The 26,145-nt window shown below is 47.9% G+C and overlaps 1 protein-coding gene across 1 annotated transcript in view; it reads right to left on the reverse strand.

The window, feature by feature from the left end:
* Positions 1–26,145, reverse strand: part of GNG4 (G protein subunit gamma 4) — a 45,044-nt gene continuing 18,899 nt past the window's right edge. The window contains exons 2-4 of the mRNA XM_074373249.1: positions 23,176–23,282; positions 19,574–19,682; positions 1–3,462 (exon numbers count right to left, since the gene is read on the reverse strand). Coding sequence (XP_074229350.1) covers positions 3,334–3,462; positions 19,574–19,672 — 228 coding nt within the window. The 5' untranslated portion in view covers positions 19,673–19,682; positions 23,176–23,282 and the 3' untranslated portion in view covers positions 1–3,333. The remainder of the gene's footprint in view (positions 3,463–19,573; positions 19,683–23,175; positions 23,283–26,145) is intronic.

The following is a 26,145-nucleotide window of genomic DNA, read 5'->3' on the forward strand; positions in this document are numbered from 1 at the left end:
TAGCCACAAAACCAGTGTTTTATTGAAGTACAACATCGATACAGAAAAGGGTGCACACGTGGAGAATTTTCACAAACTGGACACACCCAGGTAACCAGCAACCAGACCAAGAAACAGAACATCTGAGAAGCTCCCTTGTGCCCTTCTGGTGACCAGGCCCCCAGAGTCACTCACCTCCCTGCTCGCCACAGCAGAGGTGAGCCCTGCCGGGGTTCGCACTTGATAGATGTGGAGCCACCCGGTCCCGGACCTGCCTTCTCTCGTGAGATGTTGTGTGTGCAACTGCCGAAGCATCCCAGGACTTCACAGTGCAGACACACCGTGATTTGTTTTTCCATTCAACATGGGCATCTGGGTGCTTTCCAGTCTGGGGTTATTATGAGCAGTGCTTCTAGAACATTCTAGTACCCTTCTTTTGGCGAAAATACATACACATTTCTGTCCACTTGGGAATGGGGTTTTTAGGTCATGTGACACATACATTCAACCCAGGCTATTTTGTGGAAGAGGAGGGAATTTCTTGGATGAAGCTTGGAGGCTCAGAGAACTGACAGAAAGCTGGGAAGGAGACCTGGGTAGGGACCGAGGCAGCTCCGTGGGGCCAAAGCATGGAGCAGAAATGGTCTGCTTGTGGCTCGGCCATCCCTCGACGTTGTTACCAGTGGACACACCGTCCCTGCAGCCTACAGTCCTAGATACCTCCCCTGCTCGACCACTGCCGCCCCTACCACTGCAGCTCTCATGAAACAAATCTCAGCATCCCTAAATTTTTGTCACTAGCTCTGAGCTCACAGTCCCAAGTACGGGAGTCCTAGGAGTCTGCCCTGGGTCACTGGGCACTCTGGTGCTGGGAAAGGGGGGTGCATCTGAGAGACAGGGAAGCCCTCCCCCACTTCAGCATCCACAGTGGGAGGGGGTACTGTATCCCACCCAATTTATACATAAGGGGTGAGTTCCCCATTTAGGAAAGGGGTCAGGTGCTAGACAGCCAAGCTGGAAACACCAAATGACAACTGGTGCACCCCACTTCATCAGCTCCCAGCGACCTGGGTGGGGGGCTGGTGCACACGTTTGCATATCTCACAGCCCGTGTGCCTGAACTTGCCTTTAAGGGACACATTAGAAGGGGCAAGCCACACAAAATGCCGTAGGTGTGGAAGGAAATGGTGTCACGGAAGGAGAGAAAGCATCTCATGGAGAGATGCAAGGAAGAGGGGAGGGAAAGGGGAAAGTGGGAAAGGGAGAGGAGAATCTGGAGGGGCAGCAGAAAGTGAAAACAAAGGGGAGAAAGTTTGGTTAAGACCAGAAGCACATTTTTTTTTTTCTTGACCTGATTTAGCTGGTTTCTGGGCTGTCCCACTTTGTCAGCCTCTCTAATGTGCTTTTATGGATTGTGCTTTGCTTTATCAGGTTAATGATGTTGACACGGACCACAGAATAAAGAGAGCCTGGTCATCAACCAAAACAGAGGAGGCTGTGAAGTCTGTTTATCACGGACAGCATACAATTCCGAGACCGGCTGAGCACACAGCTTCCTAAGGACACTGGCATTATCAGGGAGCTTTCACGAAATGAAGAATGGGTTTTAGCCAAAGCAGCCGAGAATAAAAGCGTCCTGAAACCATCTAATAAGGGTAGCAAGTCATTAACTGATCGGAAAATTACATTCGCCTCTTTGTAGGCAATTTTACATGATTCCTCCAACTGAATTGTGGATCTGTGAAGTCATACATTCATCCTTCCCTGTACTATACCGGGCACTGAGAGCATTTGTTTTAAATGATCATCAGAGCTGTCATCCACGTTGCACCGCCCTCTGTCCCAAACAGAAAGGCAGAAGGAGTAACTACCATCACCCCTGATTTGCAGGTTGGGACATTCCAGACACACAGTGGCCCACCCTGTATCATACAGTAAGCTGCTGCTCCCAGTTTCCAAACAAACGGAACAGAAGCAAACTTGGACAAAGCGCCCTCTGCTCCTGTGGTGTGTTTCCCTTCCTTTCTCGGGGGCAGTAGGAGTTTGTTTTCGGTGGGGTCTGCAAGCTTGTCTCAGAAAAACAAGAGCTCTCTAGCCTTTCACAGGGGCAGCCATGTGTAACCCTCTGTAAGCTCTCAGAAGACAGGCCCGACAGGCCTGCTCCTGCAGAGAGAAGTGGGGTGCCGGGTGGACCCCCGTGATGATGCTTCATGGCACGTCGCTCAGGTCGTCTGCATGTCTGCCTACCTACCTGCAAACAGGCAGATCTGGAAGGCGGGGTAACTCAGGGGTTCTGGCTGGGCTCTGGGGCCCCACTGTCTGCACTCAGGGCCCAGCCTCCCCGCTCACCATCTACAACCTTAGGGAAACGGCACAGTCCTTCTGTGCCTCGGTTTCCCTCTTCTATACAGCTGTATACAGGGCATTTATCTCTTGTCAGAGGAGTGGATCCGTGGGGCTGCTCCTACCCGCGGATGGTGCCTGGTGAGCCGCCGCCCTGCCTCACTCCTCTGGCTGGAGCCACCCTGGTGAACCCCCGCAGGGCCCAGCGCTGCGCCCAGAGCGGGTCCTTGGTAACGCAGCCCATGTTGGAACTACAGGGGAGAAGCCAGGACAGGTGCAGCAGGGAGAGGTGGCCTGTGGAGAGGGGAGATGGTCTCCCTGGCCACGCGGCTGGAGCACAGAAACAGATGTGGCGGTGTGACGTTTACGGTTAAGCTCCCTACAGTTTTCGCCCAGCACCTACATTTGTAGAAGGACGGCCTCCGAAGTGACGGGTGACAGACGGTCAGTGGGAAACGGGTCTGGGCCCCAGGAGGGCGCATGTGTAGAAGACCAGCCGATGATGTGCGCTGTTTGCTTTTCAGCAGGAAGACGGAAGAGCGGGAAACAGAAAGCTTCCAGAACGGAAACTTGACTCGAGAGCTGGAAACTTGACCCATATTCTTCAGCTGGTCAGTGAGCTCTAACCTGACCCTGAATTTCTGTGAATGGGGGACTGTGGAGTACATTTGTTCCTCCTCCATAAAGGACACATTGCAGTGCATAAACTTGACGGTATGTAAACTCGGGAATTAGATGCTTAAAAAAAAATTAAGCCCTTGGACCCACACTTATTTTTACTTGGCACACGTTATTTGGCTACAAAAATGTCTGTTTTCTTTGCTAATCATGAAAATCACATGAAAACGAAAAGAAAAAGTGAAATCGAACGCAATGACGAAAACCAATGAGAAGCCGCGGCGGGCGGGGCCGACCTGGTCCGGGAGGGGCGGGCGGCGGGGCTCCCTGCAGCGAAGAGCATGCGCGGCCTCTGCCGGGGAGGCTAGGAAGATACTTTGGTAACACTCGGAGTCAGAGGATGGTACAAAAGAACTTCTTCTCGCGGAAGGGGTTTTCTGACGCAGGCACTGGGATGATGAGAGGGTCCTCCCGCACGTGGGCCTCGCAGTACGCCAGGAGGTCGGCCGCCGCCTGGGAGACCTGAGGGGGACACAGCACAGGCGGGGTTAGAGGCGGGTTCGGAGCGGGTCCGAGGCGGAGGTGACCGCGCAGAGAGGGACGAGACCGGGGACAGGTCGCCCTGCGTGCACGGCCAACGACAGGGCCATTCCGAGGCCTGGGGAGAGCGCGTGTGCAAACCTGCCTGTGCAGCAGAGAGAGGTCGCCCCCAGGGTAAACCTGCCCCCTTTATCCTGACGCTAGTCCCAGCCTTCTGGGTCCAGAAACACGATTTTCTTGCATGCCAAGAATGGATCCCCTCTTGGGGCAGGTCCATATTAAGCCAGTTCAAGAGACGGCTGTATACAACCATTATTAAAATAACGGTTAATATTTACAGAGTGCTTAACGGTTAATATTTACAGAGATCAGCACCGCGAGAGGAACCAGGAGCCTGCAGGGGGGGTCCAGACAGCCTCACTCTGCTCTGAGCTGCGTGCTGAGCCAGGCTTCAGGCCAGGAGCTCACAACTGCTCCGCTAAACCGCTTCTAGACCAATAAAGCCGAGTGCTGGCCCCTGCCGGCCAGTGTGAGGGTACTGATGATTACTACTGCTGGTATTGTTTTATTGCAGTCCACGTCATGACCCTTCTCAACAGAACATGTACAGAAGCACACATGAAAAAGGATATGAAAACAACGATGTGTTGTACACCAGAAACTGACACATTGTAACTGACTATATTTCAATTAAAAAAATTTTTTTAAAGCACATTACAGGGGGAGGATATAGCTCAGTGGTAGAGCGTGTGCTTAGCAGGCACGAGGTCTTGGGTTCAATCCCCAATACCTCTGTTAAACAAACAAACCTAGTTACCCCCTCCAAAAAAAACCCCAAAATAAATAAAATAATTTTTAAAAAAGATGTGGTATATTTATACAGTGGAATACCACTCAGCCATAAAAAAAATAAAAAAGAATGTAATGCCATTTACAGCAACATGGATAGACCTGGAGATTGTCATTCTAAGTGAAGTAAGTCAGAAAGAGAAAGAAAAAATGCCATATGGTATTGCTTATATGTGGAATCTGAAAAAGGCCACAAACGAACTTATCTACAAAACAGAAACAGACTCACAGACATAGAAAACAAACTTATGGTTACCAGGGTGGGAAGGGAGTGGGAAGGGATAAACTGAGAATTTGAAATTCGCACCTCTTGGGGAGTGATGGAAATGTTAGCTATCTTGATTGTGGTGGTGGCTTCACTGGGGTATACATCTATCAAAACTCATCAAACCGTTCATCTGAAATATGTGTAGGTCGCAGGGGCTGGAATCCTCCAAATAATCCTAGTCAAGATAGGTAACGCATTTTGCCTTCAAATAAAACAACTAAAAGCTGACCAGATGCATCAAACAAAATCTTGACCAAGCCTACATTTCGGGGAGCATGGAATGGAGAAAACGGGCACCACTGAGCATCAGACTTTCAGGTCCATCTCTGCCCCCAAGATGGCTGGGTGACCTTAGGTAAGTAACTCAAACTCTCTGAGTTTTAGTTTGCTTCTAGGTCAAACTGGGAGAGTTAGATCTCTCCAAGGTCCCCTTTACTCTCAACAGGCTATGATTCTAGCTCTAAGAGCAGCGGGGCAGTATTTTAGATTCCAAGTAAATGCACGCTGGGTGGAATGAGAGTGAAGTCTGCAGTTATGTGGACGCCCATACGGGAATCTCCCAGGGGCGGTGGAGGCCACAGACAGAGGCCTGCAGAGGACCTGTGAAGCCATCACCGGGGACTAGAGCACAGGAGAACTGGAATCACGCAGTGAGGGCAGCCGCGTGCTGGCGTGGAGCCCGGGGGACTGCGCCACCATGCCACATGCTATCTGCCTCCTTCTGAACCCAAGCCAAGTGCCCTCCCCTGACTGCCTTGGTCATGACCTGCCTCCTGGCCACCCCAGGCTTCTTCCCATGCCTAGAGAGGCATGGGATCTCCTCCGTGGCCACCATGTTAGGGCAGCCACTGTATTCACCCAGTGGTTCTTCTGGCAACCACAGCAAACTGGTCTTTGCAGCTGCCCAGACCAGCACCCACAAGAGGGTGGCATGGTTGGAACAATCACCTTCCTCTGCTCAGGGTCACCTGTCCCCTTGGCTTGGCTAGGCCTCCGCCCCGACACCAGTGAGCTCTTCCACATGGCTCATTTCAGAATGTCTGATCTGACCATCACCCCCTCTCTAGTTTCCTGGTTTCCATTTTCCCCTTTATTTTTGGGGGACCTGCCTCCCTTGATTCTGAACTCTCTATAAACCTCATTATCTCATCTGGGAAATACTGTTTTAGCGAATTGAGAGGATATAGATAAAAGTAAGGCAAGATTTTTGCCCTCTGGAGATCTGACTGAGAAGACTCAAAAAATTTTAAAGTTACTGTAATAATCAGCATGTGCTAAAACATCACAAAAGAACAGCTGCACACCACCGCGGGACCGTGGACCAGGGCAGGGAGACAGGGGTGTCTGAGTGCCCCACCCGGCTCCACGTGGGGGCAGTTACCTCGGTAAACCTGCCCCCTTTATCCTGACGCTAGTCCCAGCCTTCTGGGTCCAGAAACACGATTTTCTTGCATGCCAAGAATGGATCCCCTCTTGGGGCAGGTCCATATTAAGCCAGTTCAAGAGACGGCTGTATACAACCATTATTAAAATAACGGTTAATATTTACAGAGTGCTTCTTACTTGCCAGGCACTGTGCTAACACATCATTATATGTATTACCTCACTTAATTCTTCTAGATACTAGTCTCCTTTTTTTTTTTTTTTTAGTGTGACTTTTCTTTTAATTGAAGTATAGTTGATTTATAATGTGTTAGTTTCTGGTGTACAGCGTAGTGATTCACCTATACGTATATATTCATTTTCACTATAGGTTACTACAGAAATTGACTGTAGCTCCCCGTGCTGCACAGTAGGACCTTCGTGCTTATGTGTTTTATACGTAGTAGTGTGTGTCTGCTAATTCCAAGCCCCTAATTCACCCTCGCCCTCCCTGTCCCCTTTGGTAATCGTAAACTTGTTTTCTGTGTCTGTGAGTCTCTTTTTGTTTTGTAAGTAAGTTCATTTGTATCGTTTTTTTAGATTCCACATATGTGATATATTTTTGTCTTTCTCTGTTTGCCTTCACTTACAGCAGTGATTTAGTTCCACATATGTATTCCTGTCTTGTTCTTTCAGTTTACAGCGTTGTGTCAATGTCTGGGGCACATCATCATGTTTCAGTCATACATATACATACATATAGTCCTTTTAATATTCTTTTTCATTATAGATTATTACAAGTTATTGCATATAGTTCATTCTGAGTCCTATTCTTAAAGCCACTTTATAGATGAGGAAACCAAGGCCTGGAAGTTAAGAAACTTGCCCAAGGTCTCATGTCTAGTAAGAGAGAAGGCCGGAATTTGGAGCTTAGCAGTCTGAGCACGGAAGCTATGCATGACAGCAGCCGCAGGATTAACTGTTAATGAAGACTGTACGGTGGCCTGGAACATTCTCGTCAGCTAGTCAATGTGCCCAAATTTGAGAAAGTGACGCTCAAGACCAACCAGTCACAAATAGCCCACGCGGTGCCCCCAAATAAAGCAACCGCTTAAGCCAAACCAATCAAACAACGGCGTGGCGTGGCTTCAGCATCTTCCCCCTAAACACCCTGCCTTCCTCCTGCTGGTGGACGGCGGCTAACTACTTTGGTTTGGTGTTTCCTGATGCGACTCCGTGTGCGCCCAGATTAAACGCTTCAACATGTGTAGTGTGCCTCCGTTGACTTCCAACCACACGACCCAGCCAGTCTGAAGGTGGCTTGCTAAATTATCATGACAGCTTCCTTCCCCTGGATCAGTTTCCTTGTTCAGATGCTCGCCAACCTCCAAGGAGGGTGGATTTGACGAGTCATTTCCAGAGAGCAACCACAAGAGGGCGCTGCACCGCCAACCGTCAGGCCAGGGCGTGGGGGGGGGGGGCTCAAAAAATGGGGTTTTGGGGGACGGCCTCGTGGGGGAGAGACGGGCCGGGTCGCTCTCCTGCCTCCCCTCAGTGCATCTGCTCCCCTCTCGGCTGCCTGGCAGCTGTGCTGCTAATGTCTGGCCTGGCTGAGCTCTAAGCCGGTCTCATTTAGCCATTTTTCTACCACCTCCAAAGGTGGCGCACTTGACGCCACAATTTTTCTTTCAAGAAAACAAGCTGTTCTTAGATTGCCTCCCTTTGTTTTTGCTGCCGTTGTTTTGGGGCCACAGGCCTGTTTGCTGAGGTATAACGACGCTCCTCTGGGTCGGAGTTCCATTCGCGCGCCTGTCCCACCGGAACGACATCGCAGCCACGGCGGTGACGGCGCCCGGCGGAAGGCCCGGTGTGTGGCTCCGGGCTGGCTCCACGCCATGCTGATTTCCTAGATGCGCTGGGGTTATTGTTATTGCAAATCCGGTAAAACACAGCACACGGGAGCGTAAGCCATCCTGCAACAGAAGGGGGTTTCCACCTTTCCCACCTTAGCCGTCAGCCTTATTTCATGTAGTGCCCAAGGTCCCCTGGTTCCTGGCTAACCCCTGAAGTTTGTTGTAATGGGATCTGAAAAGATAAATACACGTAATGAACATCTTAATGAGCCTGCCGCACGGAAGGCCACACCTTAATGCACAGCTTAGTATCCAGGCGTAAATTAATCGAAACCTGCTCCTGAGATGGAAGGGGAGGGTTTTCTTAATCAGCCCTGACTGACTTACATGATTGAACGCTTCCTTCAGTGCATGTGAAATATGGCTTGCAGACACGGCCAAATCCCATGAACGCCTGCCACCTTTGAAACGTAAAATAAAAAACTGGCTTTCAAAGAGAAAATTTTATTCTGGTTGGAAACTTAAAACTCCCTTCCTCTGGATGCTTTCTCATCAAGCCTGACGTCTGCTGTGGCTGAAGTCCTCTGGTACTGATGCCCAGAGCATTATTCCTGCCTCCTCTCTTGGTACTGAACTGCTAAGAGTTACAAGACAACAGATGTTGAAGACAATCAGCAGCCTGGGAACAACTGCAGAATTTTACCATTACATTTCAGAGTAAAAGAGGTGATTAAAACTGCCCAAGTTAGCACGTAGTCCTGTTAGCTGTGCTTTAATTACAAGCCTTAATGATGGGAGAAAGCGCTGCAATTACTAAGTCACATTCCACGACAAGACAGATGACGAAATTACTGTTCTGGCTGTGACACCCACTGCATTTATCCTTTGCATCTAAAGCAGAGCGGCCCACACCTATTTCTCAGCAACCCCGGTCTATTTAACAACACTGCTTGGAATCAATTGCAAGCACCCTTGATGCCTCTGCCAGTTCCTCCCTCCACCCCAAGAAAACAGCAGGATCAGTTGGGAGCACAGTCAGGGTGCAGCCCCAGGGCGCAGTGGTAGCTTTCACAAGGTCAAACTTGGGACGCACTCAACACAAGAGGTCACGTGCTGCCCCCCCCCCCCCACCCCCCAGCAGAACCCTTGGGACATTACAGGTCTCTGCCTCCCCACTAAGTTCTGAGCTAATGCTTCAGGGTGAATCCTTGCGAATTTCTTCTTTCTTCTAACGTTTTATTTTATTTTTATTTTCTGGTTGGGGGGAGGTAATTAGGTTTGCTTATTTATTTTTAGAGGAGGTACTGGGGATTGAACCCAGGACCCTGTGTAGGTTAAGCATGTGCTCTACCCCTTGAGCTATACCTCCTCCTCCAATTTTTAAAAAATGTTTTATTTTATTATTTGTAATGTTGGATAGTATTTGAGGTCAACACACCCGTTCTTAAGGGCAGTCTCAAGATACCTCCACATTTTGATGCTACAGACTGAGTATGTGTCTTCCCCCACCACCTCCAATTCGTATGCTGAAGCCCTAATTTCCAATGTGATGGTGTTTGGAGGTGGGGCCTTTGGTAGGTAAGCGTTGAACCTTCATGAAAGGGATTAGTGCCCTTAGAAGAAGAGACAGGGGAGAGGTACCCTCTCTCTCCCCTCCATGTGAACCAGCAAGAAGGCGGCCACATGTAAGAGAGCCCGCACCACAACCTGACCACGCTGGCCCCTGCTCTGAGACTTCCCAGCCTGCAGAGCTGTGAAAAAGGAATTTCTAGTCTACGATACTGTGTTACAGCAGCATGAGCTAAGACCTTTGCTTCCCAGTGCATCCCAGCAACTACTCTTTTCTTTTTTGGGGGGGTGTGGGGGTAGGGAGGTAATTAGGCTTATTTATTTATTAAAATAATTTTTAAACTGGAGGTACTGGGGATTGAACCCAGGACCTCGTGCATGCTAAGCAAACACTCTACCACTGAGCTATACCTTCCCCCTGCCCAGTAACTACTCTTTATTGACCCAGATCAATACAGGCAATTCTCAGTCATTGGGTCCTAGGTCACACATAGCGTCTGGCTAGGAGCGAGTAAGGTTATTCCTGGGGGAAATCAGAGGGGGTAGGAGGTATGCGTGAATAAATGAATACTACAACAGAGAGTCCCTCTCTGAATTCTAAAGTCAAATGCCCAGAATAATGGATTAGCTGCTGTTTAGCTTTACCAGCATAAAGAATTTTTTTCCCACATCAAAAGGTAATTCTAAGATGCTTGCAAGAGAGTTTTAACATCTCCAAGTTAACCTAAGTAAGAGCTTCTTATCACATGGCCTTCACCACAGGAATTACAAAGCTCTCAGTTTGTTTAGGGCGATTGACCCAGGTTCACCCTAGACCCTGACTTAACCAAACCCTTTCAAATGGCTGGTACGTGTCCTACATGACTCTGACCACCTCTCGTCTTTGATACAGCCCAGTATCCCACAGAAGAAGCCAGAATGCGGTCATTTTGCAAGTTCACCAAAAGAGTGGCGATGGAAACTTGTGGGTCACTCAGGAGGTTTCTGGGACTGACTGAGAGGTGAAAGATGAACAGAATGAATGGATTCTAGCTCTAGGGTTTCTAGAAAGCCAGTGGCATCTCTGAGAGGGGAAGCACAGGGTTGAGTCAAAAAGAATGTCCCCTCGGCAGATACACTACTAATATATAAAACAGATAAACAACAGGGTCCTGCTGTACAGCACAGGAAACCATATTCAGTATCCTGCAATAGCCTATAATAAAAAAAAATGTGAAAAGGAATATATGTATGTATAACTTCCTATAACTGAATCACCGTGCTGTACACCAGGAATGAACACATTGTAAATCATCTATAGTTAAATTAAAACAAACAAACAAACAGCAGACTGCTGAGCTGGTTTATCCTGGGCAACACCGCGGCGAGCAGGCACTCAGCCCACCCCTGCAAACTGGAATCATGGCACCTGCTCGTTTTTGGCTGAGTGACTACGCAGGTACTGTCACACACACAGTGTGTCATCCATGACTGTTGGTAAGTGCGAAAGCCCTAGACACAAGTTTCTCAGAAACGATCAGGACAATCTGATGCCTGTGGTGCCCCCACCCAAAATGTCCCCTTGAAGTGGGATGAACGTTTCTTTTTTTTCTGGGGAGGATTAGGTATTTATTTATTTACTTACTTACTGGAGGGGCTGGGGATTGAACCCGGGACCTCACGCGTGCCAAACACATGCTCCGCTACTGAGCTACACCCCTCCGCCTTTAGAATTTTTTTAATGCAGTGAAAACTTTCACTCAATGAACTGTGGATTTTTTTCCTTCCCAAACTCATATTATAAAAACATTTGCTCCCATCTTCCTAGTACTTTGATGGCTTTATTTGTTACAGCTAAATCCTTGATTGAAGTTATGGACTGATATGTTTCCCAAACTCATATGTTGAAGCCATAACCCCCGTGAAAATTAAGAAAAGGAAACCTCACTCACTAAAATGGAGTGGGAAGGCCAGAAGGGGGAGCTCTCGCCAGTTGCACCCAAGCCCTGGCAATTTCAGACACCAATGGAAGAATCAACAGGGAAGAACATCAGTTTGAAGTCCCAACAGGAAAAGAGGAGCGTGGCATCTCCTACGAGAAGTGGGCCACCCCAGCAACTCGGCCGACGAGAAACCGCCATCACTCTGAAAGGTGCAAGCAGACGGCCTTTGTGAAAAGCCAGGTGGGTGGAATGCCGAGGCTCACAGACCTGTGTCTGGTTTCCCTCTCTCAACTGGCATTTCATGAATGAAGAGACATTTCCCAGGCAGAGGAGAGAAAAACCTTGCAGATGGAGCGATGATCGCATGAAAAGGCAAAAGAACGAGTCACAGCCTGGAATACTGAAGAAATGCTAGGGAAAGTATGTGTGCAGACGTGTGGAAGGAAGTACACAGAGATGAGGCTGGAGGAGTTTTAGAAATTCCTTGGATACAATGAGTCTTGTAGGTCATACAGAGCAACGCCTGTTTTATTCACTGCAGTTTTACTAATTTTTTTTTAAATTGAAGTACTGGGGATTGAACCTGGGACCTCACGCATGCTAAGCACGCACTCTATCACTGAGCTATACCTTTCCCCCTCCTTTTTTTTTTTTTTTAACTAATTTTTTCCACTGCAGTTTTAAGTAGAGGAATTCACAGTCAGATATTTCTAGTAGAGTCATTTCGTGAAAGGGGAAGGATAGATCTGAGGAGGGAAGACTAGAGGCAGATCAACCACCTACAGCTTCTGCTCTTGGCCAGGCAATAAAGGGAGACGGATCTCAGAAAGGTTCATGGAGCTAAACTGGTAGGATTTGGAAACAGATTAGCTATGGTGGTGGGGGAAGAGAGTTGCTGGTTTGAGAGACCAGGGGGTATAATGAAACGAAAGGGAATACACAAAAAGAACAGAATAAAAAGGTTTTTAAAAAGGTCAGTTTTGGATGTGCTGTTTTTAAAGGCTCTGGGGGGTTGACCAGCAGGCCCCTAGATACACAGAACAAAAGCTCAGTGGCTGCACTGAAGACACAGATACATAAAAAGCCACAGGAATAAGTGAGTTTACCCAAGACGCTAAAGGTTTAAAAGAGAAGTGGGCCTGGCATAAAACTGGAGACCACTTGCGCTCATACGGCAGGAAGGGATCTCGTAATGGGAACAAGAATGAGTGGTCAGAGGTAGGAACAGAAATACTCTGGAGAGTTAGTGTCTGCTCGAACGTGGGAGAGCAGAATCATTTCAGATCAAGAGGGGGAATTACAGGTTGTTAATTATGAATGGGTTTAAATTTTGAAAAAATAAACTTTGAAAAAATTTTTATCTTGGTTCTTAACTAAATGACATAATGGATTTTGGTGGATTAGATAGTTAAATGTGAAAAAAGAAATAATAAAAGAACTAGAAAAAATATACGTGAATGTTTAATTTCAGCATGGGAAGGTTTACGTATAAAGGCAAAAACCTCAACAAAATATTAGCAAACTGAGTCCAATGATACATAAAAAGGATCATACACCATGTTCAAGTTGGACTCATTCCAGGTCACAAGGATGATTCAGCTTACAAAAAAAAATTAATGTGATACACCATATTAACAGAAGGAAAGATCATCTCAATAGATCCAGAAAAAGCAGCTGAAAAAAATTCAACATCCATTCATGATAAAAACCTTTACCAAAATGGGTATAGAGGGAGCGTATCTCAACATAATAAAAACCATTTATGACAAACCCACAGGCAACATAATACTCAAGGGTAAAAAGCTGAAAGCCTTCTCAGTAAATTAAGGGACAAGACAAGGATGCCACTCTCACCACTTCTATTCAACGTAGTACTGGAAGTCCTAGCTACAGCAATCAGACAAGAAAAAGAAATAAAATATATCCACATTGAAAGAGAAGAGGCAAAACTGTCACTATTAGCAGATGACATGAAACTCATAGAGAACCCTAAAGTCTCTAGACAAAAACTATCAGAACTCAGAAATGATTTCAGTAAGGTAACAGGATACAAGATTAATATACAGAAATCTGTTCCATTTCTTTATACTAACAATGAAATATCAGAAAGTGAAAAAAAAGTTCCATTTAAAATCACGTCAAAGGAGGGAGGGTATACCTCAGAGGTAGAGTGTGTGCTTAGCAGGCACGAGGTTCTGGGCTCAGTCCTCAGGACTGCCACTGAAAATAGATGAATAAATAAATCTAATTACCTCCCCCTCCAAAAAAAATAAAATCACATAAAAAAAATACTTAGGAATAAACTGAGGAGGTGAAAGACATACACTGAAAACTATAAAACCTTGATAAAGGAAACTGAAGATGATTCAAAGAAATGGAAAGCTATCTCATGCTCTTGGATTAGAGAAGTAATACTATTAAAATGGCCATACTCTCCAAAGCAATCTACAGATTCAATGCAATCCCTATCAAAATACCCAGGACATTTTTCACAGAACTAGAACAAATAATCCTAAAATTTGTATGTAACCACAAGACCCAGAATGGCCAAAGCAATCCTCAGGAAAAAGAAGAAAACTAGAGGCATAACCCTTCCAGATGTCAGACAACACTACAAAGCTACAGTGATCAAAACAGCATGGCACTAGTACAAAAACAGACACACAGATCAGTGGCACAGAAAAGCGAGCCCAGAAATAAACCCACACACTTACAGTCAACGAGTATGTGACAAAGGAGGCAAGAATATACAATGGAGAAGAGACAGTCTCTTTGGCAAGTGGTGTTGGGAACACTGGACGGCCACATGCAAATCAATGAAATTAGAATGCTCCCTCACACCATACACAAAAACTCAAAGTGGTTTAAAGATGTAAACAGAAGACATGACACCATAAAACTCCTAAAAGAGAACATGGACAAAACATTCTCGAATATAAATCATAGCAATTTTTTTCTTAGATGTCTCCCAAGGCAAAAGAAATAAAAGTAAAAATAAACAGGACCTAACCAAACTTAAAAGCAAAATGAAAAGACAGCCTATGGAATGGAAGAAAATATTTGCAAATGATGCAACTGATGAGGGTTTTATGTACAAAATATACAAACAGCTTATACAACTCAGTATCAAAGAAACAAACAAACCAATCAAAAAAATAGGCAGAACACCCAAACAGTTATTTCTCCAAAGACATCCAGATGGCCAACAGCACATGAAAAGAGGCTCAACATGGCTAATTATCAGAGAAATGCAAATCAAAACCACAATTTGTTATCACCTCACCTGTCAGAACGGCTATCACAGAAAAGTCTACAAATAATAAATGCTAGAGAGGGCATGGAGAAAAAGGAAGCTTCCTACACTGCTAGTGGGAAGGTAAATTGGTGCAGCCACTATGGAGAACAGTACAGAGGTTTCTCAAAAAATTAGAATTACAGCTACCATATGATCCAGCAATCCTACTCCTGGGAATATATCTGGAAAAGATGAAAACTCCAATTTAAAGATATCTGCACCCCAATGTTCACAGCAGAACTATTTACAAGAGCCAAGACAGAAACAACCCAAGTGTCCGTCAATAGTCAACTGGCTTAAGAAAATGTGGTATATATACAGTGGAGTATTACTCAGCCAAAAAAAAGAGAAAGAAATATTGCCATTTGCAGGAACATGGATGGACTTAAGAGAATATCATATTAAGTAAAGTAAGTCAGACAGAGAAAGGCAAATATTATATGCTATCACTTATAAGTGGAATCTAAAAAATACTACATATGACTATAGAAATACTCACAGAAATAGAGAACAAATTTATGGTTACCAAAGGGGAAAGGGAGGTGGGGAGGGGTAAATTAGGAGTATGGGACTAACAGATACAAACTACTGTACACAAAACAGGTAAGTAACAAGGATTTACTGCAGAGCACAGGAAACTATATTTAATATCTCAAAGTAATAATAAATAATAATAAAAATAATCTGAAAAATATATACATAACTGTATCACTTTGCTGTACACCTGAAACGAACACAATATTGTAAATCAACCCCACTTCAATTAAGAAAGAAATCATACTGAAGAACTGGATAGAATGGAAACGCCCCAGAACAGGAGGCCAGTAAAATAACTGCACATCAGATGACAGAGAAAAGAGATACTAAAAATGACATTTTAGAAGAGTATTTACTGACCTGGATATATAATCACAATAAATTGCTCAGTGATAAATCAGGATGCAAAAAGTAATAAACTGATGAAATGAAATTTATATTTTAAGGCAGGACAAGAGAAATGAAACGTAAAATTCTCTTTCTCTCTGTCTGTCTGGACCTCCTTCCCTCCCTCCCTAATCTGCATCACCTATCAAGCAAATTCCCTCAAAGATGGGAGTGCCTGCTCGACCGTGAAGATCAATTTTTTCCCCTTTCTTCAGATGCTAACAATGTTGCTTCTTAAAAGAGCAGTGTTCTTTCCCAGGGCTGAAGGGGGTTATGGTGACTTGCTGTTTCTACCTGTTTACCTGGACTATGTACGTATCCTGGGTGAACTTCTTGTAAAATGTTGATGTGCCATTCTGATGTATGATCCTTTGTCCCCAAAATGTATATGACTGTGCCTTCGACTTCTAACGGGTGGAACAGTTCTCAGAGTTTCTGAGAGCCTATCTCCCGGGTTATAATCCTCAGTTTGGCTCAAATAAAATTCCCTTTTTTCTTCTAGTTAGTCGAAATTTCGTCAACAATATGTACACTAGAACCATAGTTTTATAAAAAGAACAATAGGTAAACAGATGGAAAAACATGAAAATGTAGTGGCTATAGATTATTTAAATTTTCTTTATACTTTTCTATATTTTCCGAATTTTTCTAAATAAGCACCATTTTTATGGACAGAGAAACTGTGTTATTTTCAAAACAAGATTTAAAACTCCCAGATAAGGGCACCTACTTTCTCCCACCCTCCCTTTAAGTTCTTCCTTTCTCTTTGAGGAGCCTTAAGTATGCTCTATGCCTCGAGATATGTCTGATTCACTCTCATACATTTAAGGTTTGGAAAAAGATTCTACATGGAGTAAGGAGTGCGCACACAAGCTGTATCTTTTTTTTTTTTTAATGGAGGGACTGGGGATTGAACCTAGGACCTCGTGCATGCTAAGCATGTGCTCTACCCCTGAGCTATGCCCTCCCCTCGTAAGCTGTATCTTGAACACTTGCAAATTCAATTTTTATGTCCTTGCATTTCCTAACTAAAATATTGTTTGATCATGTCTTAACTTTTCTTTTACACACCAAATGAGCAAACCTCATTTTACATTTTTTTAAATAAAATAAGTTAGGTTTATTTATGTATTTAAACAATTTGTTTGTTTGTTTTTTTGGTGGAAGTGCTGGGGATTGAACCCAGGACCTGTGCATGCTAAGCACGTGCTCTACCACTGAGATATACCCTCCCCGCAACAGCAGCATTATTAACAGTAACCAAAAGGTGGAAAGAACCAAATGTTCATCAAAGGATGCATGGACAAATAAACTGTGGCACATGCATATAATGAAATACTATTTAGTCAAACAAATCAATGAAATCCTGACACACACCACACGAGACAAAACTTCATATGCTAAGTGAAATAAGCCACACACAAAATTGGGACAAATACTGTATGATTCCACTTACATGAATGAAATACCTTGAATGGTCAAATTCATACAGACAGAAAGTAGCAGAGGAGTTGCCAGAGGCTGAGGGATGGAGGGATGGGGAGTTAGGCTTTAATGCACAGAGTGTCTGTTTGGGATAATGAGCAAGTTCTGGAAATGGATGGTGGTGATGGTTGCATGATACTGTGGGTGTACTTAATGCTACTGCATTTGTACACTTAAAAATGGTTAATACAGACTACTACGTACAGAGCAGATAAACAACAAGGCCCTACTGTACAGCATGGGAACTATACTCAATGGCCCGCAGTAACCTATAATGATAAAGAACACATATATAAATGTATAACTGAATCACTAAGCTGCGCACCAGAAACGAATACAATGTTGTAAATCAACTCAACTTCAATAAAAAATGGTTAAGATGGTAAATTATACGTTATGTGTATCTTACCATAATTTAAAAATAAATAAATAAGTGTTCAAGGTTATGTGAGCAAAAAGCCCCCCAAAATCACTTGACAATGAGGCTGTGGCCGGGATGTGGTCCCTCAGGGCCACCTCTCTCCCCAGCAGTCCCGGTCACCCCTTCAACGGCAAAGCTCTGCCATCTCTGAACCAAATCTGACGTGCTGTCACTGGAATTAGCAGGGTCTGAGATGCCTCGGGCAGCCTGTCCCGGGATCAGGGAGCCGTGATTCCATAACCCAGTCACCGCAGGACCAGGACGCCCATCCCTTGAATACCGTCTGAGTAACACACGGGACTTTGAGTTGCCTTCCGATCTCTCCTCCTTCTTTTAGAGACTGCGCATGTTCTGTTAGTGACTCTTGAAGCGCCTTTCCCCGTGGGGGCATGTGGTCCCCACAAAGACCCCCGGGGAGGTGATGGTCACAGGGGGGCACCTGTTATTGCAGGGTATATCCTCCTGCCAAAGTCGAACTCCCCAGTATGGCAACCGTCCCACCACCAGAACCGCTGCCCACTGTCTTTCCAGTCCTCTGGCCACAGCCTGGACAGTTGGGGTCTAACTGCTCTGTCCCTGGTGTCTCCCACACTGGGTGTGCTGGCCTCTCCAGGCGCCCGGGCCCTGTCCACACCACACCCGCTTTCTTCCCCTCGCTGCCTCTGCTGGGATCCCCGCGGCTCCCGCTGCCTCCTGGCCTCTGACAGCTTCATCTCCTGCTCACCTTAGTTCACCTCATCGCCTCGGCTGCACCCCCAGTCCCTTTCACGACCTGTACCTGCATACCCGGCACCTTCCCGGGACAACCTGCAGCTCCTCTGTCACGTTCAAAGGCTCAAAATGAGCCAGGCTAGCTCACACCAGCCTTCCCTTCTCCTCAGTGCCCCCTCATCACCAGCTCCCAGCTCACGACCCCCAGGCGACTTCTCTGAGCAACACTGCAGGAATGTCCCACTTGGGTTTCCACCCCAGGACCGCGCTGAGGGCAGAGCAGGTGCTCAGGGATGTTTGTCTAAACAGTGAATCTCCCCACGTCTTCTCAGCAGATGTCTGTCCTGTCTTTGAACCACTAGAGTGCTGACTGTCTGCAACGCTCAGCCTCAGACCCACTCCCCCCCCCCCCTTTCAGGACAGTTCCGTTTCTGGCCCCTCCTCTGGCCCAGTGATCAGGGACTGGCGTCCGATTTGCAGTCGGTCTCAGTGTGCGCACGATGCAGCCGGTCCGCTTACACCCAGCGCGGGCCATCCTGCATTTCCGTCTTGCTTTGTACACACGTGCCACTTTGTGCATGTTTACTGCCGCCTTGGAGAGCTTGGACTCAAAGCCCTGGGAAAGGGGATAGCTTTCCTGATGGAGACATGAGCTGGCGCTCCCCGGCCAGAGCTCTCGGCAGGGGGAGCCTCGGGGAGGGAGGGCTGCTCCCTCTGCCCACAGAAGGCTTTTGGTGTCACCCACTGCCCCAGGGAGTCTGTCTTATTTGAATCCCAGATGCCTGGGTACCCTGGTCCCCAAGGACCGCAGACACACTGGACTCACGTGTCCTGCTGTCAGATCTATTACAGTCAATGAGCCTCAGCTGCACCCCAGAGCCACACACTTCACCCGGCCTCCCCCTCGCTTCTCAGTGGCATCTGGAGGAGAGGTGGCTTCATCTCGTGTCAGCTCTCCCAGCGTGAAGAGACGTACACTCACCAGCGAAATGAACACGGCTGCCAGCCTTCCTCCCTTTCCCTAAAGGCGCATCCGACACGCACGGTGCAGGGTTCGGTACTTCACTCCGACAGCCCCCATCAAAACATCCGACACTGGTCCAACCTCAAAGTCACTGAATCAGGCGGGAAAACGAAGCTGGATCTCAGGGTTAAACTCTCTCGCTCATCGGCCTGACAATGGTGCCAAACAGAGCTGAGATGAGTATCAGTCTATTTTTGGCAACTCCTGACGGAATCCATGCACACTGTGTATTCTGCATCACCCGAATCCTTGGGCACACTCAGAACTCCGGACCAAACAGGCGTCTGCAAATGTTACAGCTGCCAGGGTTGGCCGGGTGCTCTAGAGGGTGACTCTCACAAGACCGCTGGGCAAAGGGGAGGAATGATCTGAGCTGCGTGCTGGTTGGGGGGCCAGGCTGGCTTGCTTACCTTCACCCTGTCCATGCAGGCCTCCATCTTCAGCTGCTCCACGGCCCTCCTGGCCTGGGAGATGCTCGTGGTGCTGCTACTGGACATGCCTTCTTTCATTCCGCTGCCCCTGAAACGACCCAAGTTCAGGGGTTGGAAGAGCTGCTTTTCCAAAAGTAAGACAGAGACCCCCCCCTCAGCTCCCACCCCCTCCCCGTTCCTGCAGCATCTCTGTCCAGGCTGGGGAGCAGCGGGAGCCGACCCTCCTGGGGTAAGAAAGGACGCTTCATCACAGTGATGGGAGCAGGGTGTTGGGCTTTTGTTTGTAAGACTTCCCAGCGCTGGTGAGAGGGAGCAGAAGGTGACAGGGGGTCCCAGAGTTACTTTCCTGCCCCCACGACCATAATGAGACCTTGGCATCTGTACTGTGCTTTGTTCGCAATAAATCATTTTCATACACCCTGGTTTACTCATTCTTCTAGCAGCCCTGAAAGTTGCAAACCTTACAAAATACACTGAGTTTTGTTTTGTACGTAAAGAAAGTGCAAACCACAGAGCAGCTAAGCCGAGGGCCAAAGGTCCCGTAGCCAAATTTCGTGGACCCAGAACCCAAACTCAAAGCTTCGAAGCCCAGTTAGAGGTTCTTTCTACTGTCTGTGGAAAATACGGCGCCCCCTAGCCATCTGTAGTGCGAAACGCAAGTTTCCCCCAAATGGGCTTGCTGGGTTATTAATTCGAATTTGCTGTCATTCCATAAAGTTGACATACTTTTATGCTGGGAGTTTGTTTTTAAGCAAGAACACACACACACACACACGTACACACCCCTATCCCAAGCACGGATTTGTTTTTCTAGAAGGGGGAAGAAATTCTCCCTACCCCGACGTGTGATCATGCCTGAGGCCCACTGTGATGCTGACTGTCCCACAAGAAAGCATGCGCCATAGACAAGAGTTACCCCAGCTAATGAGGAAGGGCCTGGAGGGGGCCCACCACTTCAGCCCGAGAGCCGGGGGTGGGTCACACGGTGACAATGGTTTTCACCAGCGCACAGGGAGGTGTGGGAGGCTTGGCCAGGCCTGCGGAGGGCAGGCCACTCCCTGGGCTTTCTGACAAACACACTAACTTGCTGGCCTGGATGAGGAGTGATGGCAACTTCATTTGTCCACAGGCAGTGTTTGAAAAAAATAAAACTTTCTTTTTTTTCCTAAAAGGGTGTTGGAAGAAATTGCAACTTATTGAAAATTTGGATCTGATATGTATTTTTTTTAATTGAAGTATAGTTGACTTACAATGTTGTTAGTTTCTGGTGTACAGCATAGTGATTCAGTTATACATATATCTTTTCATATTCTTTTTCATTATAGGCTGTTACAAGGTATTGCATATAGTTCCCTGTGCTGTACAGTAGGACTTTGTTGTTTATCTGTTTTATATACAGTAGTGTGTATCTGCTAATCTCAAATGCCCAATTTATTCCCCCCACCTTGTCCCCTTGGTAACCATAAATTTGTTTTCTATGTCTGTGAGTTGTTTGTTTTGCAAATATGTTCATTTGTGTCATTTTTTAAGATTCCACATATAAGTGATATTATATGATATTTGTCTTTGTTTGACTTGCTTCACTTAGTATGATCATCTGCAGGTCCAACCATGTTGCTACAAATGGCTTTATTTTATTCTTTTTTATGGATGAGTAGTATTCCATTGCGCATATATACCACATCTTTATCTGGTCATCTGTGGATGGACATTCAGGTCATTCAGGTTGCTTCCCTGTCTTGGCTGTTGTAAACAGTGCTGCTGGGAACATGGGGGTGCTTGTATCTTTTTAAATTAGAGTTTCCTCCGGTATCTGCCCAGGGGTGGGACTGCTGCTGCTGCTATGTAATTAACATACCATAACATTCATCATTTTAAAGCAGACATTTCAGTGCTTTGTGTACATGCATAAGGTTGTGCAGCTGCCACGATTAACTGCAGAATTTTCCATCCGTCCCAGAGAGGTGAAACTCCTAACGTGCTTCCCGTCTATGGATCTGCCTCTTCTGGACACTTCACGTCAAGCGATACACACAGTGTTCTCTTTTGTGTGTGACTGCTGTCACTCGGCAGAAACTTTTCAAGATTCAGCAGCAAGTATCAGTGCTTCATTCCCTCTCACAGATGAATCATGTTCCACTGTACTGGGAGCTATATCAAATTTTATTTACAAGATTCTGCGTTTCCAACAAGCTCCCAGTTGCTGCTGTCCGCCGACCAGCAAGGCTCTGAATCACCAGAAGTCACTATGAGAAAGGAGCTCAGGGGTCCAGGTCCAACTTTCTCATTTTTAAAATTCTCATGGAGGTGAAGTAACTTAATTTTGCAGAGTTCGTTAGTGGAAGCAGAAGGAAACACTTCCCTGATCTCTGTCACCCTCCTTGGCCTAGTGGGACCTTCAGGGCCGGAAGAGGGATCCCCCACACCCTCGGTCCATCCCTCTCCCAGGACAGACTCACCCCTTGGGTGATCCTAACCCAGCCTAACTTAGGCCTGAGACGGCAGGGAGGGGCCACCCCCACCCCGCCCGGTAGGCAAGGTAACCCAGGGAGGTACTGGTACTGGAGAAGGAAATGGCTTTTGTTGAACGGAGCTAAAGGCACCTCTTAGATCCCAGATGAGTAACATCTCTGCCCTTTCAAGACCATCCAGACACCACACCTCCACGTGGACCGATACATGTCTCTCTCCAGGTGCGCGCGTGTGTGTGGACACCCACATCAACCCAAGAGGGAAGTGGGAGTGGGAGGCAGTGGGGATGGAATGAGATGGTGGACCACTCACTTGGCCCTTGGCTTTTAGAAGATGAGGCAGAAGGGAAAATGTGCCAGCTACTCAGGGGACAGGCCCTGTCACCACCGTGGCCAGATGTCCTTCTCCTGGGCACACAGGGTCCACTCACATGGACGGCTTTCCTGGGGGTTCTGATGGGCTGCACGCTGTGGTGTATATCTCGCTCAGCCCAGAGTCGGGGGCAGGGCAGTCTCCAGTGCTCTGATCTGCCGTGACTTGGGACACAGTGCTTAGAATTTCTGGATGTGTGGATGTTACTGTGCCTTTTCAGCCACCCTCCCTGCACGACTTGTCTCCACAAGCCCCTGGTAAGGGCTGGCTGGGGGTGTACGGCAGCCTGTCTCTCTGGGGAATGCCCAAGAGGCAGCCCACTGGGCCTGAAGGGACCAGGCAGCTTAGGCTGCAGGGGGCAGGTGGGCGGGCGCACTGGTTGGCCCCCTCCCCACACTGTCACAGCCCGCTGCTGAGCCAGGGTGCCTCCCTGAGGAACGCCTCTTTTCCTGGGGGGTGCACACAACCTGATTTCCCGAGGTGGCTTGGTTCTCCACCCACTGCTGCCCCAAGACAGGGCACATCCACTCCCCTGGGGGGACGAGAGGAAGGGTGCCTTGTAAGACAGGCTACATGGGGGATGGTGACCACTGCTGGAAGGAAGTGCTGGGGGGAGGATCTGGCCACACATCAGGGACCCCGATGGCCCAGCCTCTCCCCAGCCCCCCTACGTGCTGAGGGCAGAGCACCTGCTCTCCAGAGAACCTGCCCTGGCACAGCACACCTCACTTTCTCACCTGCGAGAGGCAGCGCGGTCACAGGTCCGGGCAGGGGGCAGTCCGGGGGTGGCAGGTGGCAGCTGTCAGATGAGAGGCTGACTCGGGGCTCCTGCTTTGAGGCTCACCTGGAAGCACAACCAGAGAGGGGTCACCAGGTGCGGCAGACACCAGGTGCCCTCCAGACCGCCCGGCTCCCTCGGTGCCCCGTCCCGGCGCTCAGCAGCTGTCTCTGCACACCCGGCTCGCCCATCCGACCACAGGGGACACAGTGAACCAAAGGCAGAAAGAGCCGAGGGGAACACCTGGAGGCCACAGGCCACCCCCACCCTGCACACTGCCCTCCCCTCTCCCCCTTTCTGTCCCTGCTCCAGCCAGACCTCTGCCAGCCAGAAACAGTTCAGATGATTTTTTCCTTATTATGAAAAGGTATGTCCATCGCAGAAAAACATGAAGCTGGAGAAAGTTACAACAAAGAAAACGAAGACGGATCATAACGCATTTGCGCTGAGAGAACTACGGTTAACACGCTGACGCCCGTGACTCTTACACAGAGCAGGAAAAACCCATTCCGACCACAAGATGTTTAGAAGAGATGATTGGATTGATGGCTTTAAAGCAGGGGGTTCTTCACAGAGACAAGCAACCCTGCCACCTCCCTCCTCCAGAAAGGCTGGCTTGGGGACAATGGGCTCCCTCCCGGGTCCCCAGCGTCCTGCCCTACAGCATCCAACCCCTGGGATCCCAGGGGACCTGGAGCAAAGACAGAGGCCAGACAGGAATGGGGCGACGCTGTGGCTCCACGTGAGGCCTGGGTTGAGGTCGCGCTCAGCACCTTTCCCCGCCCCGCTGCGCGCACCTGCCCTTTCCCGCGGGCGCGTTTCTCCCTGTCAGGGTCATCTGTTGCATCTGGACGCTCCCCTCGCCCCCAGAGTCGTGAGGCTTCTGTGTAGTTTTACCCTCGTCTCCTCCCCTGTTTTTTCCCTCTGCTATTAGCAAGCCCTTCGGGGTCTATTCACCTGTTTCTTTGCACTTAGTGAACACTGCTCTCAAAACCCACTTGTTCTCTGTTTTCAAGCCACTAGTTTTCCAAATGGCACAGGACCTTGACGGCTGGTTGGCCCCAGTTGTGGGGCCCATGGGGTTCCTGACCTGATACGCCGAGGAGGCACACAGGTTCTCCATCGTGAGCGCGCCCCGCCCCCACCAACTTCTAAAGGGAGGAGGGAAGGAGCCTAGAAGTGAGCGTGGGCTCACCTAGAGGATGGGGACATAAACTGATGACTTGAAGGGGCAGTAGAAGTCCTGGTCCTGGAAGGGATGGGGGGCTGGGGGGAGCATCTGGGCCAGGTAGCGCCTGGGCTCAGACCAGCATGGCGGGCGGGCTAGGGGTGAGGGGACGGAGGAAGGGGACCCCACACTCATCTGTGGCGTTCTCCTTTGCTTTTCAGATTTGAAGGAAAAAGACTCCAGTGCCAACAGAACCAGTAAATTATTCTTTGTGGAGCCAGAGGCACAAAGCTGCTGGGACTGTGCCTGAGGCTTCATCAAGTGAAACCTGGCAGAGTGAAGTGACAGCCGAGCTGTTGAGTCCCCGGACACCAAACCACTGTGTAGTTTCTATGGAGAGCGCAGTCTCTTTGGCGGGGAGAAGGTAATTAGGTTTATATATTTACTTATTTAACGGAAGGACTGGGGATTGAACCCAAGAACTCGTGCATGCTGAGCACACGCTCCACCACTGAACAGTACCCCTCCCGGCAAATGAGGCTGTTGGCCATTGCGTTTGGCAAATTGTGGAGCCTGCTCTCGGGGAAACATCTGTCTACAGAGATAATGATACAGACCGGCTTGTTCTGCAAGTTATCTCAACTGCATACACCGTACGTCACACAGTATGCAGTCAAAGATGTCAGCACAAATTTAGTGGGTCATGTGCTTGATGGAAGAGAATGAGTTCATGCACCCCTCCCAGCGAGACCCCTTTTCACCCCATCCAGTTATTCGACCATCCTGTAGGGCTGGGGGCATCCTCCAGCGTCAAGCAGACCAGTGGCTGCCGTGCATCTAGATGCGCTGCCTCCCCTGCGGAGGGCTTATCCCCTCTGCTGTGGACTTCGGTGCCACGGCTCTCTGTGCCCTGCTGGGGGACAGCGGTGTACGCACAGAGCGAGCTGTCCAGTTAGGACGCAGTGGGTCCAGCCTCTGGGACCGGTTATAGGCAATACTGTTTCTAAAGACTCCTGCTGCTGGCCACTGCGTTCTATCTTACCACTTCCTCTTTTTTTTAAAAAAATACAACACTTACATCAAAATGCTTGAATTAAAAAAAAGATTGTTGAGATGAAATTCATATATTAACCATTTTATCTATTTTATATATAGTAGCATGTATGTGTTAATCCCAAGCTCCTAATTTATCCCTCCCCCCACCCCTTAGGTAACCAGTTTGTTTTCTATATCTGTGAGTCTCTTTCTGCTTTGTAAATAAGTTCACTTGTATCATTTTTCCCCCAGATTCCACATAAAAATGATATCATATGGTATTTATCTTTTTCCGTCTGACTTAACTTCACTTAATATGATAATCTCTAGACCAATCACTTTGCTGTACACCTGAAACTAACACATTGCAAATAAATCTTCAATAAACAAATTAACCACTTTAAAGTGAACAATCAGTGGCATTCAACCCACTCACGTTGTGCAAACACCACCTCGACCTTGTTCCAACACGCTTCAATCACTCTGAAATGAAAGCGTGCCGCTAAGCAGGTCTCTGCCCCTGCCCCGAAGCCTGGCAACCATCCATCTGCTCTGTCCCTTTGGGTCTGCCTATCTGGAAATTTCACCAGCCGTGTTCAGGGGTTCAAGTTCTTCCACATCCTCGCCAACATTGTTCCTTTTCTGTTTCTTTGGCGGGGGGGGGGGGGCAGTAGTCATCCTGGGGGCGTGAAGTGGGACCGCACTTTGGTTTCCCTCTGCATCTGC

The sequence above is a fragment of the Camelus bactrianus genome, chromosome 11, assembly GCF_048773025.1.
Source record: "Camelus bactrianus isolate YW-2024 breed Bactrian camel chromosome 11, ASM4877302v1, whole genome shotgun sequence".
In the NCBI taxonomy this organism is placed as follows: Eukaryota; Metazoa; Chordata; class Mammalia; order Artiodactyla; family Camelidae; genus Camelus; species Camelus bactrianus.